We start from the raw sequence: 19,632 nt of genomic DNA, 5'->3' as shown, positions 1-19,632 counted from the left end.
TCTGTAAAAGCAGTCAGTACTCTGAGCCATCTCTCCAGCCCTATTTCTCCCATTTTTAAAGTGGGCTTTATGGGCTGGAGAGATGGCTCAGTGGTTAAGAGAGTCATCTGCTCTTCCAAAGGTCCTGAGTTCAATTCCCAGCAACCACATGGTGGCTCACAACCATCTGAAATGTGATATGGCACCTTCTTCTGGCTTGCAGGAGTACACAAGACAGAAATGTAAAGACTAAGCAGTTACATGAGAATTCATTGGGATGTCTAAATCCTAAACGTCCTTCAGATTTCCTTAACGTGTAATTGTCTATGCTTTCTTTCTTTCCTTTATCAGGTCCCAAACTCACCCATAGCTGCTCACTTATCAAAAAACATTATATATATATTCTCAGAGCCACCAAATTTATTTTAAAAAGCATCAAACAATTGGGAGGCAGAGACAAGCGGACCACTGTGTGTTCAAGAGGCCAGCCTGGTTTCCAAAGTGAGTTCAGGACAGCCAAGGCTACACAGAGAAACCCTGCCTCGAAAAATCAAACCAAAACAACAACAACAAAAAGCATCAAACAGAAGCCGGGCGTGGTGGCGCACGCCTTTAATCCCAGCACTCGGGAGGCAGAGGCAGGCGGATCGCTGTGAGTTCAAGGCCAGCCTGGTCTACAAAGCGAGTCCAGGACAGCCAAGGCTACACAGAGAAACCCTGTCTCAAAAACTTAAAAAAAAAAAAAAAAAAAAAAAAAAGCATCAAACAGAAACAGTGGTTAGTTGGGCTGAAACAGTGGTTAGTTGGGCTGGAGAGATGGCTCGGCGGTTAAGAGCACTGCCTGCTCTTCCAAAGGACCAGGGTTCAATTCCCAGCACCTACATGGCACCTCACAACTGTGACTCCAAGATCTGACACCCTCACACATAAATTAAAATTAAATAAAATATTAATAAAAAAAAGAACCCCCCCCCAAAAAAAACCCCCCAAAAAACAGTGGTTAGCTGCCACAAGGTAAGTGGCCCATTAAGTCTCTTCCATCCTTGCCAATGGGTATCTATCTTAACCTTCTCTCGTATAACAAATGAAATAAATATTTAAATTATTTGTGTGTGTGTGTGTGTGTGTGTGTGTGTGTGTGTGTGTGTGTGTGTGTGTGTTCAGAAGTCAGAGGAAACTTCTGTAAAAGTTGGTTAGGTTCCAGGGACTGAACTGAGGTATCAGGGTTGACAAGCACCTCACTTGTAGAGCCATTTTGCTGGCCCAGGAATTAAATTGTTTTCAATTTTATTTCAATAAACAAAAACAAAACTCATCTGTGTCTCAAATGTTTTCAAATTCCTGGTGTGTTTATTTTTTTGAGATTCAGGAACAATAAATTAAATATTAAGGGAGCCAGGCAGAGGCAGGTGGATCCTGTGAGCTCGAGGCCAACCTAGTCTACAAAGCGAGTACAGGACGGCCAAGGCTAACACAGAGAGACCCTGTCTTGAAAAACCCAAAATAAATAAATAAATATATAAGACAGGTCGCCCACCCCCAAGACAGAGTTATTGATGAAATTTTTGTCCTTTGAATTTATCTTCCCAGTAATTAAATTCTTCATACTTTTGAACAACTAATCATTCAAATGGATTAAATAAAACCAGTTGAGAAAAATAATTTTGATCATTACACCTGTACTGGTCCTACTATCTTCACTCAAATTTCATAAAAGTCTCTTAAAGTTCTGGTTAAAGAAATAAGAGTCAAGGCAAGACATGATGGCTCACACCTTTAATAGCAGCACTTGTGGGGGGTGGGGGGTGGGGGGAAGAGCCTGTGGACCAATGTGAGTTTGAGGTCAGCCTGGTCTACAAAGTGAATTCAGGACAGCCAGGGTGACAGAGAGAGAAACCCTGTCTTGAAAAAAAAAGAAAAAGAAAAAAATCAAACCAGCTGGGCAGTAGTGGCACACGCCTTTAATCCCAGCACTGAGGAGGCAGGGGTAGGTAGATCTCTGTGAGTTTGAGGCCAGCCTGGTCTACAAAGAGTGTTCCAGGGCAGCCAGGGCTATCATAGAGAAAAACCCTGTCTTGAAAAACCAACCCCCCCCCCCAGCCAAAAGAAAACACCAAACCAAACAAACAAACAAAAAGTCAGTTGGGCATTGTAGTATGTGTCTTTGATCTCTTTGAAGAGGCACTCTGTGAACCAACCTGATCTACCTGGCTAGTGCCAGGCCAGTCAGGATTACACAGCTGAGGCCCTGCCTCAAATTAAAAAACAAACAATCCAATATCAATAGGACTAAAACCACTGGTAGTAATGATCAAATAGGCAACTAGCTCTGTTTTGGTTTTTAAGATCTGTTTTATATCTTGCCCTTCAACCTACTTCTTTTTGTTTTATGTTGTTTTTCCGAGGCAGGGTCTCTCTGTGTAGCCGTGGCTCTCCTGGACTTTGTAGACCAGGTGGCCTCGAACTCACAGGAATCACATCCTCTGCCTCCATGTGCCACTACACACAGTATTGGTCTGGCAGATGTGAGGCTATAGACTCAATTCCCAGTACTGCACACACCAGAAGGAAAGGAAAGAAGGGAAGGGGGGAAGGAGGAAAGACAGTTCTGATGGTGCACACACCTTTAAATTTGACAGGAAGGAGAGACTGAGGCAGAAAGATTACTCAAGAGTTTAGGTTTCAGAGGCTGGAGAGATGGCTCAGAGGTTAAGAGCACTGGCTACTCTTCCAAAGGTCCTGAATTCAATTCCCAGCAACCACTTGGTGGCTTATAATCATCTATAATGAGATCTGGTACCCTCTTCTGACCTGTGGATGTACATGCAGACAGAGCTCTGTATACACACTAAATAAATCTTTAAAACAACAACAACAAAAATTCACTATTTAAAAAAAAAAAAAGAGTTCTGTTTCCCAGTGGAGCCTTTATGCTCCTGGTCTCTTCAGGTGGAAATATGAGTGAGGAGAAACAATAGCAGTATACTATCTAACCCTGATTCAAATGACAAGGCTTTATAAACCGTCTGAGAAATTCCTGAAGGTTTCAAGTAGAAAGAACTCCATATATATGACAACTAAAGTTGTTTCACAAATGGGACTGCTCTCAAAGATACGGAAATGATAGAATGTTATAAATAAAAGGATGCTGTAGGAGTTTAAAAAAAAAAAAAAAAAAAAAAAAAAAAAAAAAAAAAAAAAACCTCCAGAAATAGTTACTGGTCAAATATGCAAAATATGGACCCATCTCCCATGACCATAAAACATCACTGTATTTTACAAAAATATGTCAGCCAAGGATCACTTGAGTTGTTTGGAATGAAGTTTATAACATTAAAATAAAACACACCTGCTGGGTGGTGCTGGCCTGACATTGAACCATGGCCTTATACATACTAGATAAGTATTCTGCAACTAAACTACATATTCAGTCCTAAAAACAACTGAAACAATAAAAATAACTATTACAACTTTGATTTGATGCAGAAATTGAAAGCTACACTCTGTTGTATAAGTGTTTTCTTCTTTCTTTTTTGGAGTATATGTGTAAGCATTTAGAGGTGAACTTTACAGCTCATTAATTACTCTTTGGTATGACAGATGAAGCCTTGAAGTTAAAACAAATAGTAAGAGTATGTTAGTTTTAAATTAAATCTCCAGAGATGTATGTCTGAACACACGGATCCCAAGAGGATCATTTCACCAAATTCAAAACAAAATAGATTAAATATCTTCAGCTTACTTCAAGGGGAAGTACTTTTGCCTATCAGCTGACTGCAGAAAAGGGAAAAAGTAGAACATTAAAATCTGAATAAAGTAAAAGCACAGGGCACAGTGACACACATCTTTGATCCTAACAGCAGGAAGACAGACAGGTGGATCTCTTTGAGTTCAAAGAGAGCCTGGTCTGAACAATGAGTGCCTTACCAGCCAGGGCTAATGAGACCATCTTGCCTTGCCCCCCACTCCCTTGCCCCCAATTAAAAGTCTCTCTCTCCTTCCTCCTTCCCCCGTCTCTGTGTATGTGTGTTCCAGTGCTGAGCACACGCTGGAGGATAGTATCAGATAATTCTCTTTTTATCAATCTCTGTCTTGTTGTTTTGAAACAGCCTCTCTCCCTAAACCTGTAGATTATGTTTTTCAGCTAGAATGGAAAGTCAGTAAGCCTCTGCTATCCGTCTTAGCATCCCACAACAATGGGACTATAGGTCCATGAAAGACCACGCCTGACTTGTAACATGGGTGCTGGAATAATGCAAACTGAGCATCTCTCCAGTCCCATTATTCATTTTGTTGTTGTGTTTGCCAAGTTAGCCCAGGCTGCTTAAGATCCTCTTATTTCAACTTCTCAAGTGCTACGATTATAAACCTGTGCTACCACAACCAGTTTCTCTCTCTCAGTTCCAGCACTCGAGAAGGCAGAGGTAGGCAGCTCTCTGTGAGCCTGAGGCCAGCCTGGTCAGTCAGGACTGAAATAGAGAAATCCTGTCTCGAAAAACAAAGAAATAATAATAATAATAAGCCGGGCGTGGTGGCACACGCCTTTAATCCCAGCACTCGGGAGGCAGAGGCAGGCGGATCGCTGTGAGTTCAAGGCCAGCCTGGTCTACAAAGTGAGTCCAGGATGGCCAAGGCAACACAGAGAAACCCTGTCTCGAAAAACCAAAAAAAAAAAAAAAAAAAAAAAAAAATAATAATAATAATAACAACAACAACAACAACAACAACAACAACCAGGAAGAGGAGGGAGAACGGGTCTCACTGGGTAGCCTTGGCCTCTCAATTATTGGGATTCCAGGAAGGCACCATTACGGCTATTTTGGTTTTTTTGTTTGTTTGTTTGTTTGTTTGTTTTTAAATTGTATATACAGTGCTCTGCCTGCATGTACACCTGCAGGCCAGAAGAGGGCATCAAATCACATTATAGATGGTTGTGAGCCACCATATGGTTGCTGGGAATTGAACTCATTACCTCTGGAAGAGCACTCAGTGCTCTTAACCGCTGGGTCATCTCTCCAGCTCTCTGGCTTTAATTTTTTAAGTTTTTTAAAAAAATTTGTTTTTTAAGGCTGGCAATGGTGGCACAGGCTTGTAATCCCAGCACTCAAGGAGGCAGAGGGAGAAGCAGGTGAATTGGATATCCTGAGTTCAAGGCCAGTCTAGTCAACAAAGTGGTTCTAGGACAGGCAGGGCTACACAGAGAAACCTTGTGTGTGTTTTCTGTGGGGAGGGAGCAGCAGCAGCAATATTAGCTTATATGTATATGACATGCAGGCGCCTGGAGAGGCCAGGAGAGGGAGCTGGAAACTCTGAAACTGAAGTTACAGATTGTTTAGAACTATCCCTGGCTGAAGTCATTCATGTCTTCTAGAAAAGCAGTAACCACCCTTAACTTCTGAGCCATCCTCCAACCTCTTGCCTTTTTTTTTTTTAAAACTCTAGTAACATCTCATTATAGTTTTGTGTTATATAGGGCCTCACTATATAGCAGACCTGGCCTTGAACTCATTATTCTCCTGCCTATACCTACCAGGTTCTAGAATTATGAACATACGCCATCACATTTAGGGTATATTATCGCTTTCTCAATGTTATCATCTGCAGCACATTAGGGTTTTTTTTTTTTTAAATAATTAATTAAAATACTATTTTAAGAGCTCCAGAGTAGGGGGCTGGAGAGATGGCTCAGAGGTTGAGAGCACTGGCTGCTCTTCCAGAGGACCTGAGTTCAATTCCCGGCAACTACATAGTGGCTCACAACCATCTATTATGAGATCTGGTTCCCTCTTCTGGCATGCAGGTGTACATGCAGGCAGAACTGTATACATAATAATAAAGAAATACATCTTAAAGGGAGGGGAAGGGGGTGGAAGAGCTGGAGACAGGGATTAGTGGTACACGCCTTTAATCCCAATACTCAGAGGCAGAGGCTGGTGGATCTCTTGTGAGTTGGGAGGCCTGCTTGGTTTACAAAGTGAGTCCAGGACTGCCAGCATGGTTACACAGAGAAAGTCTGTCTTGGAAACAAACAAACAAACAAACAAACAAAGTTAAAAGATCGTAACTTTGAGTGCTCAGCAGTTAAAGATGCTTACAGCCAATTTTGAACACTGGAGTGTACCCGTGTGTGTGTACGTGTGTACACACACACACACACACACACACACACACACACACACACACACACGAAAAACAAAATATACAAATAACTTTAAGAAATAAAAGTTCTCCAGAGAAAGTATTGTTATACTGCTTTACTCTACTTAGATACTTACTATCATCTCCAACAGGACCTGCTGAACACTGTGCTGGAGGATCTCGAGCCAGGTCATTCAATTCCTTAAGACAAAACAAAGAACAAATTAATTTATATAGTTACTAAACTTGTTACAATGTTCTCTGCCTTACCAGGAAAGCTTTTAGGATTATTTTTCAGTCAGAAGTAGATAGTAAATCTTGGAGGTATGAGTACTAGGGTGGGGAGTGGGAGGTGGAGACAGGGTCCCATTATATCTCTATCTATATAGCCCTAGGATTAAAGATATGTACCACCATACTCTGCAAAGCTAATTTTGTATTTTCCTTCTTCCTTTCTTGCAGGAGTTTTGCCTGCAAGAATGTATATAGATGGATGTCCGATATTAGATCCCCTAAAACAAATGGTTTGAATGGCTATGAGCCACCATGTGGGTGCTAGAACAGAACTCCTCTGTTGACACTGTCCAATGGTAAGATATATATATATATCCTAGAGTAGTGGCACATACCTGCAATCCCAGCATTCAGGAGGCTAAAACAGAAAATCTCCAATTTGAGGCCAGCTTGAACTATACACTGAGTTTGAACCCTCCTGGGTAAGATTCTGTCTAACATACACTTTTAAAGGATTTAATTGCTGAATCTGAAAGTTAAAAGTATTTGGCTAAGCCAATATAACACTGAACAATAAGGAATTTCTTGTTTGCTTTTTAGATCGAAGCCAAGGACAAGGAATTTGTAGAAGTGTCCTGCCATAAGTGGGGGGAAAAAATTCGTGGCTATTATGTGCTCAGCTAGACTCATCTACAACTCCTGTTTTCTTCCTTTTGGTTGGAGACAGGGTTTCTCTGTGTAGCCTTGGCTGTCATGGACTCACAGAGATCCTTCCCACCTCCACCTCCCAACGCTGGGATTGAAGGTGTGCTCCAGTACGTCCGGCTTACAACTTCCTGTTTTCAACTAGTACCTTTTAAACACATTAGCCTCCTAAATATCTGGGACTCCTTATCTGGCTTTCCTTTGTTTATTATTGAAGATCAGAAATCTTTCCTAGATTGGTGTAGTAGCTTACAATTTTAAAATCAGCACTGAGGAAGTATCTGAGTTCAAAACCAGTCTGGTCTACATAGCAAGTTCCAGAACTACATAGAAACCCTGACTCAGGGCTGGAGAGATGGCTCAAAGGTTAGGAGCACTGCTTGCTCTTCCAAAGGTCCTGAGTTCAATCCCCAGCAACAACATGGTGGCACACAACCATCTGTAATGTGATCTGATGCCCTCTTCTGGTCTACAGGTGTACATGCAGGCAGAACACTGTATACATAATAAATAAATAATAAAAAATCTTTTAAAAAAAAGAAAGAAAAAGAAACCCTGACTCAAAATTAACAGAGCTGGGATGTATGTCAGTTGGTAAAGTGCTTTCCTAGCATGTACAAAGCTGTGAGTTCCATGCTGAGCACTGTATAAGCCAGACATAGTAGCACAAGACTGTGATCAAGCCTAGCAGTCAAGAAGATCAAAAGTACAAGATTATCTACTACACAGGGAATGGGGAGCTCCAGGAAAGTAAGCAAGTGAAGCAAGGAAGGAGGGAGGGAAGAAGAGGGGGGAAAGAGAAAAAACAAAGCCTTATAACATTGTCGGAGCTGAAACTGTACCTTCGAGATAAAGCAAAGTAGATAAGCACATGTGTTTTTGTGTGCATGCGTTATGTAGTTCTACACTCTATTATTGATTTAAATCTATACTTGGAATGTTTTTCATTTACCAAATTGTGTGTGTGTGTGTGTGTGTGTGTGTGTGTGAGAGAGAGAGAGAGAGAGAGAGAGAGAGAGATGGTATATAGCAAGAAGACTTTAAATACATATAAATTATGATATGGCACATTGGCTAATTGATACATATGTATTGTCTAACATACATATTTATTGTTTTGTAACAAGAACACTTAAAAATCTACTCTGGCTGAGCATGGTGGCCCATGCCTTTAATCCCAGAGGTAGGCAGATCACTGTGAGTTTGAGGTCAGCCTTGTTTACAAAGTGAGTCCAGGACAGCCAAGGCTACACAGAGAAACCCTGTCTTGGAAATAAATAAATAAATAAATAACTCTACTATGAAAAATATCAAGTTGCTTTATAACAAAGTATAGTTCAATTTTTCTGTGGTTATATAGTGTCTCTCTTAAGCCAGTAACAAGTGGGAAAGAATCTGTTTTTGTTTTTTCGAGACAGGGTTTCTCTGTGTAGCCTTGGCTGTCTCGGTGGGAAGGAATCTGACATCTAGCCTTTTGCACAATGAAGTTCATGGGAACCACCCAGTAAATATCTGTTCAACATATAGTTGAGAAGCTAGAGATATAGAGCTCAGCAGTTAAGGAGTACTTGTTACTCTTGCAGAAGAACCTTGGTTTAATTCCAGCACCCACATGGTAGCTCACACCCATCTACAACTCCAATTCCAAGTAATTCATTCCTCTCTGGCCTCTATGGATACCAGAGACTCATGACACAAACATACATGCAGACAAAATACTTACATAATTTTTGGGTATAAAATCATATAAATAAACCATATACTTGAATTATACATAGTAAGTACCTAGACTAAGGTAATACTGTTTTTTACTGACTACATAAACAATACCCACCTTCCCCACACTTTGTTTTTGAAATGGCCTCTTGTAGCCCAGGCGGCCCTTGGACTCTAGATCCTCCTGACCTCCACCTCCAAAGTGCTAAGATTGCCAAGTGTATACCACCACGCAGGTGATACACTTTTTGTAGACCAGGCTGGCCTCGAACTCACAGTGATCGCCTGCCTCTGCCTCCCAAGTGCTGGGATTAAAGGCATGTAACCAAAATTATATTTTTACCATAACATGCAACTGGTGATATTTTCTCTCCTTTACTCTTTTGAGACAGTTCCTGGCTGTCCTGGAACTTAACTATGTTAGCAAGGTTGACCTTGAATTCACAGATGCTCAAGTACCTCTGCTAGAATTAAAGGCATGTACCACCAAGCCCAGGCAATATTTTCTTTCTTGACTGCATTTTAGATATAACAAAGACAGATACATGGAAAAGCAACCACCTTATTCTCTGAAACGGCTGCCATAAAATCATATACCTAATAAGTATAAATTAGAATTTAACAACTATAGCCAAAATAGAAAAATCACTTAGTAAATGACCAAGCTAGATTTAAAAAGTATTTCATTAAGACTACTTTTGAAATAAAGAAATGTAAACATTTTCAAGAGCAAAAACTGCAAAGAGCTGTTTCTTTCTGCCAACTCCTGAAGTTTACAAATAGTGGTGGCTGTATCAAGGCAGGTTTTACTCCCTTGACACAGAATCTGTTAGGATCTGAAATTCCCTTTATTGTCAGTTATTGGTTACCTCTATTCTACAAAAGGAGGGTAGCACATAGCCAAGTAGATGAAAAGAATCTATGCTAACAGACAGATAAAGCATCAAAGCCAGTTAGGCATGGTGGCGCATGCCTTTAATAGGAACAGAGGCAGGTGGATCACGGTGAGTTCAAGGCCAGGCTGGCCTACAAAGCGAGTCCAGAACAGCCAAGCCTACATAGACAAACCCTATCTTGGAAAAAAAACCAACAAACAAACCATATCAATGCCAAAGGTATTGCTACTAAGCTCCAAAAAAGATGGTAGACACTAGGGAGAGTTCCTGTGGTGGTTTGAAAGAAAATGGCCCCCAGGGCTAGGGAGATGGTTGTTGTTCTTCCAGAGGTCCTGAGTTCAATTCCTAGCAACCACATGGTGGCTCACAGCAATCTGTAATGGAATCTGATTCCCTCTTCTGGTGTGTATGAAAAAAAGAGGGCCCATATATATAAAATAAATCTTTAAGAAAAGTGGGGGGGGGGGGGAGAAAAGGGGGGAAAAAGGCTTGGCACTATTAGGAGGTGTGGCCTTGTGGGAAGAAGTGTGTCTCAGTCTCCTGCTGTAGAACCCTCAGCTCCTTCTCTAGCCTGCATGATGCCATGCTTCTAACATGATAACAGCCTAAACCTATGAACTGTAAGCTAGCATCAATTAAATGTTTTCTTTTATAAGAGTTGCCAATGGATGTCAAGGTGCTTCTTCACAACAATAAAACCTAAACTAAACCCATCCTGCCGTTCACTATACTAGGGTCCCTCCGACTAGTTCAATCTTACTTTCAAAAGCAACTACATAAGAAACTAGAAATCTAAAACTTATTTGTATGGGGTTATAGCCATCTTCTAAAATACTAATTACCACATCCCAAGATTAAAAAAAGGTGAAGGGCACTGTCACAGAATGCTAGTATTATTTACATGTTTCTATGTTATTAAAATTAGTTGGCTAATGGAGTCCTCAGAAAAGGTAAAATGGGAGCTGGATTAGGGGGTATGACTAAGAGAGAATATATTAGTCTGTTTCTGTGACTACAACAAAATATCTAATACTGAATTTTTTTTCTTTACTTTTTTTGGGGGATGGGGGGGACATTTTGAGACAGAGTTTCTCTGTGCAACAGCTCTGGCCATCCTGGAACTCTCTTTGTAGACCAGGCTGGTCTTGAACTCACAGAGATCCACCAGTGTCTGCCTCCCAAATACTGGGATTAAAGACGTGTACCACCACGCCAGGCTAAATTTTTAAAGAGCAAAATTTTCCACACACTTCTAGAAAAACAAAACAAAAAGAAGCACAATGGCATTCTATTTTTCATTATAACCTGTAAAACTATGGCCTATAGATGGGCACAATGGTGCACACCTGTAATCCTAACAGAGGCAGGCAGGTGTCTGAGTTTAAGGCCAGCCTAGTCTACAAAGTGATTCCAAGACAGCCAAGGCTACAAAGAGAAACACTGTCTCAAAAAACCAAAGCAAAAAAACCTATGGCCTCCTCCCAGCAGAGTACCTGATCTTAATTTTTTTTATATTTTTATTTTTTGAGACAAGGTCTCTCTGTTACACCTGGAATTCTCTGTAGACTAGGCTGGCCTGCAACTCAGAGATCTGCCTGCTTCTACCTCATGAGTGCTGAGATGAAAAGCACATGCCACCATGCCTGGCTATATTACAATTCTTACAAACAAGCTCTATAATGTGAGGTGTGTAGGTTGAGGGTGCAGTTCAATGGTAAAATACCTAACATGGGGGAAGGCTCAATCCCAAGCACCACCCAAAGTGTGTGGAGAAGGTAGTGATGGGCCAAGCTAGTAAATATTACTTTCCAGCTAGGTGTGGCAGCCTATGCCCTTAAATCCAGCACTCAGGTGGCAGAGATAGATGGATCCCTATGAGTTGGAAGCCAGCCTGGTCTACAAAGTGAGTCCAGGACAGCCAGGGATACACACAGAAAACCCGTCTCGAAAATCAAAAAAGAAAAAACAAGAATTACAGGGTTTTTTTTTTTTTTTGCTATTGTTGTTGGGTGTTTTGTTGTTGTTTGTTTGGTTTTTGGTTTTTGGGTTGTGTGTGTGTGTGTGTGTGTGTGTGTGTGTGTGTGTGTGTGTGTTTTGAGATAGGGTTTCTCAATGGAGCCAAGGCTATCCCGGAACTCTCTTTGTAGACAAGGCTGGCCTCGAACTCACAGAGATCTGCCTGACTCTGTCCCTATTAAAGGTGTGTGACACCACCCCCTGCCAGATTACAGTTCTTAGAGAGTTAAAGAGAGAAAGGGGAGGGTGGCGCGAGGGAGGAAAAAAAATGAATGCTGGGCATGGCATCTCACCCTAACACTAAGGAGGAGGCAGGTGCAGATGGGTCTTTGACTTTGAGGCCACCCTGGCCTAGAGAGTTCCAGGCTAGCCAGGTTGAGACAGTGCTGGTGGTAAGGGAAACCAAATTTCAAACCTGAAAATATTTAAAAACAATTATTCAAAATACCAACTGACAGATACTTTCACCAATCCAGAATAGCTCAATCTACAAAACTAGACTATATTAGCAATGTGAGGATATATCCGAACAATGTCCAAGATTACATTACATAAGATGGCACCTAATAAAGTATCTTCTACTAGGGGCAGTGGTGGTAAGGCAAGCCTTGTATTCCAGCACCAAAAAACAAAAACAAAAATTTGTCTCAAGAGGGGGAGCGGAACCAGGCAGTGGTGGAGCATGCCTTTAATCCCAGCACTTGGGAGGCAGAGGCCGGTGGATCGCTGTGAGTTCGAGGCCAGCCTGGTCTACAAATCAAGTCCAGGACAGCCAAAGCTACACAGAGAAACCCTGTCTTGAAAAACAAAAAAAAGAGGGGGAGCGGAGAGGATTTTATCTTGTGATAAAATCCACACCCGAAAGAATTACCAGATTATCTGAAGTAAAGGTTAGAATAGGGTCATTTAAAAAAGGGGGGGGGGGGGCGCAGGGTGGTAGTGGCTAAGAACATCCAGTGCTCGAGCCAGGCATGGTGGCGCACGCCTTTGATCCCAGCACTCGGGAGGCAGAGACAGGTGGATTCCTGTGAGTTTGAAGCTAGCTTGGTCTACAAAGTGGGTCCAGAACAGCCAAGGCTACCCAGAGAAACCCTGTCTCAAAAAACAAAACAAAAATTCAAGTCCATAGTTAAACTGAGGACAGATTTGGTATCAACATGTTCTATGTACTTTTTGATCATCAGGAACAAAGCATACCTTTAGTTAAGCATAATTTTTTAAAATAACTAATTTATAAAGTTAGAATTTACTAAATTCTAAAGCAGTGGTACAGGCCTGTAATACCAACATTTGGCAAGTGGAGGTAGGAATTCAAAACTAAACTGGCTACATAGGAAGTCTGTCTCAAAATAAAATAAAAATAAAATAAGGGCTGCAGAGATGGATCAGTGGTTAAGATCAAGAGTTCAGTAACAAGCACCCACATCTGGTAGCTCATAACTGCCCACAAATACAGCCCCAGAAGACCCCATTCTCTTTTGGCCTCTGTATTTCCATGTAACTAACACACACACACACACACACACAGAGAGAGAGAGAGAGAGACAGAGACAGAGAGAGAGAGACAGAGAGAGACAGAGAGAGAGAGACAGAGAGACAGACAGACGACAGACAGACACACACACACACACCAGAATTGGCACAACAGGTTAAGAGCACTAGGCTGCTCTTGCAGAGAACCTAGGTCTAATTCCCAGCACCCATATAGCACTTCACAAATATCTGTAACCTCAGACCTAGGGAATCCAATATTCATTCTCTCTCTTCTCCCTTCCCCTCCCCCGCCCAGACCAGACTGGCCTTGAACTCAAGACACCTGCCAGTCTCTGCCCCCGAGAGCTGGGATTAAAGACATGTGCCACCACAGCCTGGTCCAATATCCTTTCTTGCTTTATCTCTTCTGGCAACAAGCCAAGGTGCACATACATACCCGCAAATAAAATTTATACACATTTTAAAAGAAAAACAGAAGCCAGGAGTGGTGGCACATGCCTTTAATCCCAGCACTCCGGAGGCAAAGACAGAAGGATCTCTGTGATTTTGAGGCCAGCCTGGTCTAAAAAAGTGAGTCCAGGCCGAGCGGTGGCAGTGCACACCTTTAATTCCAGCACTTGGGAGGCAGAAGCAGACGGATCGCTGTGAGTTTGAGGCCAGCCTGGTCTACAAAGCAAATCCAGGACAGCCAAGGCTAACAGAGAAACACCGTCTCAAAAAAACAAAACAAAACAAAAAAAACCAAACAACAAGAAAAAGTGAGTCCAGAACAGCCAGGGTTTGTTATAGAGGTACCCTGTCTCGAAAACAAACCAACAAAGAAAAAAGATCTCCACAATCTTGGCAGCTGTGGAGGCCTGCTGGGAAAGACAAGTACATCTAGAAGGCTTTGGTTCAAGGTCCGTTTTCACGGTCCTTTTTGCTGACTATAAGTGAGGTCTATGAAACCAAGAGAGTACATGGCTTTTCTTAAAATTGAAAATATTTATGCCCGAGATGTAACTGAACTCTAGGCAATAGATTTGCTCTGTGCATAAAGCAAAAAACAGTGACTTCTGAAGGCAAATTGAACAAAACAAGACCAACCGGGGAAATGTAGTTCAGCCCTACAAAGACAATGGTTCATGCCAAATTACAAATCAACACTTCTGCAAGGCCACTGGACAAGGAATCCAAGTCGTGCTGTACCCCTCACAGATTTAAACTGATAAAAGTGATTTCTAAAAATCTTTACAAAGTTAACTGCAATACATGATTATAGTCAAATCAGGTTAAACATATCAGTGTTACTACAGTAGGCCTGACCAAATTGTCTTAGACACCATTCTATTTTCATGAAGAAGCACCATAACCATATCATTTAATTAGGGGATTGTTTACAGTTTCAGAGACTTAGTCCATTATTATCATGGCAGGGAGTATGGCGGCAGATACGGAAGGCATAGTGCTAAAGTCATAGCTGAAAGCTACATCCTGATCCACAGACAGAGAAGACTGAGTCTGACATAGGCTTCTGAAACCTCAAAGCCCACCCCCAGTGACACACTTCCTCCGACAAGGCCACGCCTGCTGATCCTTCTAATTTCATCAAAAGTACCACTCCCTGGTGACTAAGCATTCAAATATATGAGCCTGTGGCAACCATTCTTATTCATACCAACACACCCATTAACCTTTAAGAATGACCACCACCCTGTACTGTGCTTTTGATTTTTGTGTTTTGTTTTTAGAGACAGGGTTTCTCTATGTAGCCTAGGCTATCCTGGACTCACTTTGTAGACCAAGCTGGCCTTCAACTCAGAGATCCGTGAGGCTCTGCATTCCAATTGCTAGGATCACAGGTGTCTACTATCTTATATTTTTTTTTCCTTTTTTTCTCCAAGGAATGTTTAAAAACAGTGCTACTCGTGGATTCATTATATATAGTGTTCTGCCTGCATGTACACCTGCATGCCAGAAGAGGGCACCAGATCTCATTATAATGGTTATGAGCCACCATGTGGTTGCTGAGAATTGAACTCAGGACCTTCAGAAGAGCAGCCAGTGCTCTTAACCTCTGAGCTATCTCTGGCCCTACTTGCGGATCCTTAAAAGTATTTTTTTTTTAATTAATGCAGAAAAGACAGCAAGCAGGAGGAGGGTAGGACCCAGGAGACAATGAGGGAGGATGTAAAGGGAGCAAATTAAAAAGAAAAAGAAAGCCGGCAGTGGTGATACATGCCTTTGATCCCAACACTCAGGAGGCAGAGGGAGGTAGATTGATGAGTTTGAGGTCAGCCTGATCTACAGCGTGAGTAGCAGGACAGCCAAGGGAAACCCTATCTTGAAAAACCAAAAAATAAAAAAATAAAAAGCCAGTCTGTCTATTGACTAAATGTGCTAAAAAGTACAATTTTGACAGTCAGTCATTAACAAATTTATTAATGTTAAGGCATAAACATAAAATCTTTTTTTTTTTTTTTTTTTTTTTGCGCTTCTGTTATATTGCATAATGCCTCTGCTTGCTGCCCTTTTTTCTTTTTTCTTTTTTTTTTTTTTGGTTTTTCGAGACAGGGTTTCTCTGTGTAGCCTTGGCTGTCCTGGACTCACTTTGTAGACCAGGCTGGCCTCGAACTCACAGCGATCCGCCTGCCTCTGCCTCCCGAGTGCTGGGATTAAAGGCGTGCGCCACCACGCCCGGGCTGCCCTTTTTTCTGTTGCAGTATTTTATTAAAGATTTTGCCAGGCGTGGTGGCGCACACCTTTAATCCCAGCACTCAGAAGGCAGAGGCAGGCGGATTGATGTGAGTTCGAGGCCAGCCTGGTCTACAAAGTGAGTCCAGGATGGCCAAGGCACAGAGAAACCCTGTCTCGAAAAACCAAAAAAAAAAAAAGCAGCCAACTAAACAAATCAACCACCACCTAATGAGGTGTAGTGATAAGGCCTGGCAGGGTGGTGCTCAGGTCTACATAAACTAAAATGTACACATTAAAAATAGGTGGGCAGGCAGGCAGGGTGTGGTGGTCCACACCTTTAATCCCAGCACTTGGGAGGCAGAGGCAGGCAGATCACTGTGAGTTCAAGGCCAGCCTGGTCTACAAAGCGAGCTCAGGACAGCCAAGATAACACAGAAAACCTGTCTAAATAAAAAAACAAAAAACAGAGCCAGGCATGGTGGCGCACGCCTTTAATCCCAGCACTTGGGAGGCAGAGGCAGGCGGATCGCTGTGAGTTCGAGGCCAGCCTGGTCTACAAAGTGAGTCCAGGATGGCCAAGGCTACACAGAGAAACCCTGTCTCGAAAAAACAAAACAAAACAAAACAAAAAAACGATAGGCAGGCTGGAGAGATAGACAGAATTGAGCTTCAAAAACATTCCTGCCAAAGAAAGGCAAACTTAAACCTAATATGGAAACACGAAAAAAGTAGAAACTAACTGGAACTAAAGGAGGTATGGTGCACAGTCCTAGAATTCCAGCACTCAGGAGACAGACATGAATTTGAGGTCTTCCTCTGCTACAGAGCCAAGCCCAAGTCCAGGCCAGACCCTACTTCAGAAAAACAAAAAACAAATAAACCCTAGGTATTGTGACATGGCTTCACACCAGCAGATTCCTTAGAAACAAGCCAAATAAAAAACACTATTTGTACTAGATTTGCAATTTTTAAATTTTTTTTTTTTTTAAGTTTTTCAAGACAGGGTTTCTCTGTGTAAAGAATTCTCTTTGAGAATCTCTTAACTCTTGTTCCTGCCTCTGCCTTCCAGGTTGCAGGAGGACTACAAGTGTTTGTTTGTTTGTTTGTTTTGATTTTTCAAAACAGGGTTTCTCTTGTAGTTCTGGCTGTTCTACGCTCATTTTGTAGACCAAGCTGGCTTCGAACTCAAGAGATCCTCCTGCCTCTGCCTCCCTGAAGTGCTGGGATTACAGGCATGAGCCACCATGTCCAGCTAGATTTGCAATTTTTTTGTAGGTCTGAGTTTGTTTTAAATTTTCATAAAAATTTAACAAACGAAACAGCCCAAAGACTAATAACACAGTTACTTTATTAAATTGTGGCTATTAAATGGTATATTGTTGAGGACCTGGAAAAACTGGACCTGATTTGGTTCACAGCATCTTCATCAGGTGGCAGGAAACTGCCTATAACTCCAGCTCCCAGGATTCCAACATCTCTGGCCTCCTGCGCTCACATTCACAAACCCACAAGCAGAAAGACAGATGGACACAAACACATAATTAATAATAATTAAAAAAATACCAGCACTCAGGAGGCTGAACCAGGAAGACCTTTGGGAGTTCCAGGCCAGCCAAGGCCACACGGTGAGACTTTCTAGAAATCAAAACATAGTAACAAAATAAGTAGGGCTGGAGAGATGGCTCAGCAGTTAGAAGCTCTAGCTGCTCTTCCAGCACCTACATGGAAGCTCACAACTGTAAATCCAGTTTTAAGGGATCTAATGCTGTCTTCTGGTTTCTGGGGGAACCAAAAAGCACATGGTGCACATAAAGGCATGCAAGCAAATAAAATAATTATGGGGGGGGGGGGGAGAGTGGAGAGTCAGAAATGAGCTGGGCACACTGGTACACACCTTTAGCTCCAGCTCTCAGGATGCAGAGGTGAATAGATGGATGGGAGTTAGAGGCCAGTTTGATCTACCTACATGGTGAGTCCAGGCCAGCTAGGGCAACATACATAAGATCCTGCCTCAAAAATTAAACCTGAGGGCTGGAGAGATGGCTCAGCAGTTGAGACCATTAACTGCTCTTCTAGAGGACCGAGGTTCAATTCCCAGCACCCACATGGCAGCTTACAACTATCTGTAACTTCAAGATCTGACACCTTCAGACAGACATGCAAGCAAAACTCAAATGCATATAAAATAAAAATAAGTAAAGACAATACATGACTTTTATGTAGTTTTAAATGGCCAACAATCTTTCCTTTTAATTTAAAAAAAAAAAAAAAAAACTTTATAGGACTGCAAGCTAGGTGGCATCCCTATGAAGAGGAGAAAGCTAAGACTAAAGAAAACTAGTAAAGTTATCAGGTGTGGTGGTACACGCTAGTAAACCCAGCAGAGGTGGAGACAGGAAGACCAGGATTTCATAGTTGAGCATGAGGAGAACATGGGCTACTTGATATCCTATGTTAGAACAAACAAACAGGATAGGGCTGGAGAGATGGCTCGGTAGCTAAGAGCACTGCCTGCTCTTCCAAAGGATCCGGGTTCAATTCCCAGCACCAACATGGCAGCTCACAACTGTCTGTAACTCCAAGATCTGACACCCTCACACCAACACACATAAATTAAAATTAAATAAAATGTTTAAAAAAAAAAAAAAAACAGGCTAGCATGATGCTACATGTCGTTAACGCCAGCATTCAAGAGGCAGAGGACAGTGGATCTCTCTGAGGGCTATTAGGAGGGAGGGAGGGAGGGAGGGACAGAGACAGAAAGGGATTTCTTTTGTTTTTGTTTTTCCGAGCCAGGATTTCTCTGTGTAGCCTTGACTGTTCTGGACTTGCTTTGTAGACCAGGCTGGCCTTGAACTCACAGAGATCATTCTGCCTTCCATGGAGTGCTGAGATTAAAGGTGTGCCCACCATACCAGGCCATGAACAGATTTCTTTTGAGACAGGGTTTCTCTAATGTAGTCCTCCTGGCTGTCCTTGGTAGACCAAGCTGACCTCAAACTGAGAGGTTCACCTGCCTTTGCCTGCCTCCCACTGTGAGTTCGAGGCCAGCCTGGTCTACAAAGAGAGTCCAGGACAGCCAAGGATACACAGAGAAACCCTGTCTTGAAAAACCAAAACAAGTCAGCACTAGGGAGGCAGAGGCGGGAGGATCGCTGTGAGTTCAAGGCCAACCTGGTCTACAGAGTGAGTCCAGGACACCCAAGGATACACAGAGAAACCCTGTCTTGAAAAACCAAGGGGGGGGGGGAGAATCCTTTCGGTCTCCAACTCACAGAAGAATGGGCTTTGAATGTTTCCCATACTGGTCCTGGACTCCTGAACTCAATCTTGCAATTTAGCTGGGACTATACCCATCTAAAAATCTTTGTCTAATGAGGGGAGGAAACTTTCCAGAAAAATTATATCATAAAGCTTATCTTTTGGAGTAAGCTATGCCTGTTTTCCAAGGCAGAAAACAAACCACCTATGTTAGCATGCAGAATTCCACAGGAATATTTGCCAATTTGGTTCATTATTTTGACAAAAATTACTGAATCCTTACCTCTAATAATAATGTAACACACAGCATACATTTCTACAACAGTATCATTTTTGTTTTCTGAGATTCAGGAGAATAGGCAAAGTAGCAAACATCTTACCTGGAAATTATTCCTATTATTCCTCTATAACCAATATTATTTTGTTTGTTTGAATTTTATTTTACCTATGAGTACTCTATCTGCATGTACACCTGCATACCAGAAGAGGGCATCAGCTCACATTATAGATGGTCGTG

The 19,632-nt window shown here is 42.0% G+C and overlaps 1 protein-coding gene across 2 annotated transcripts in view; it reads right to left on the bottom strand.

Moving 5' to 3' along the window:
- The window catches only part of Ube2d2 (ubiquitin conjugating enzyme E2 D2), a 36,825-nt gene that overhangs the window by 11,403 nt on the left and 5,790 nt on the right, over window positions 1-19,632 (bottom strand). For both annotated transcript variants that reach the window (XM_051163796.1, XM_051163795.1), the window contains exon 2: window positions 6,255-6,318. In XM_051163796.1, the coding sequence (XP_051019753.1) occupies window positions 6,255-6,318 (64 nt within the window). The remainder of the gene's footprint in view (window positions 1-6,254; window positions 6,319-19,632) is intronic.

This window comes from Acomys russatus, chromosome 20 (genome assembly GCF_903995435.1).
Source record: "Acomys russatus chromosome 20, mAcoRus1.1, whole genome shotgun sequence".
In the NCBI taxonomy this organism is placed as follows: domain Eukaryota; kingdom Metazoa; phylum Chordata; class Mammalia; order Rodentia; family Muridae; genus Acomys; species Acomys russatus.
Note: the sequence above shows the minus strand (reverse complement) of the source record. Positions and strands in the feature narration are given on the sequence as shown.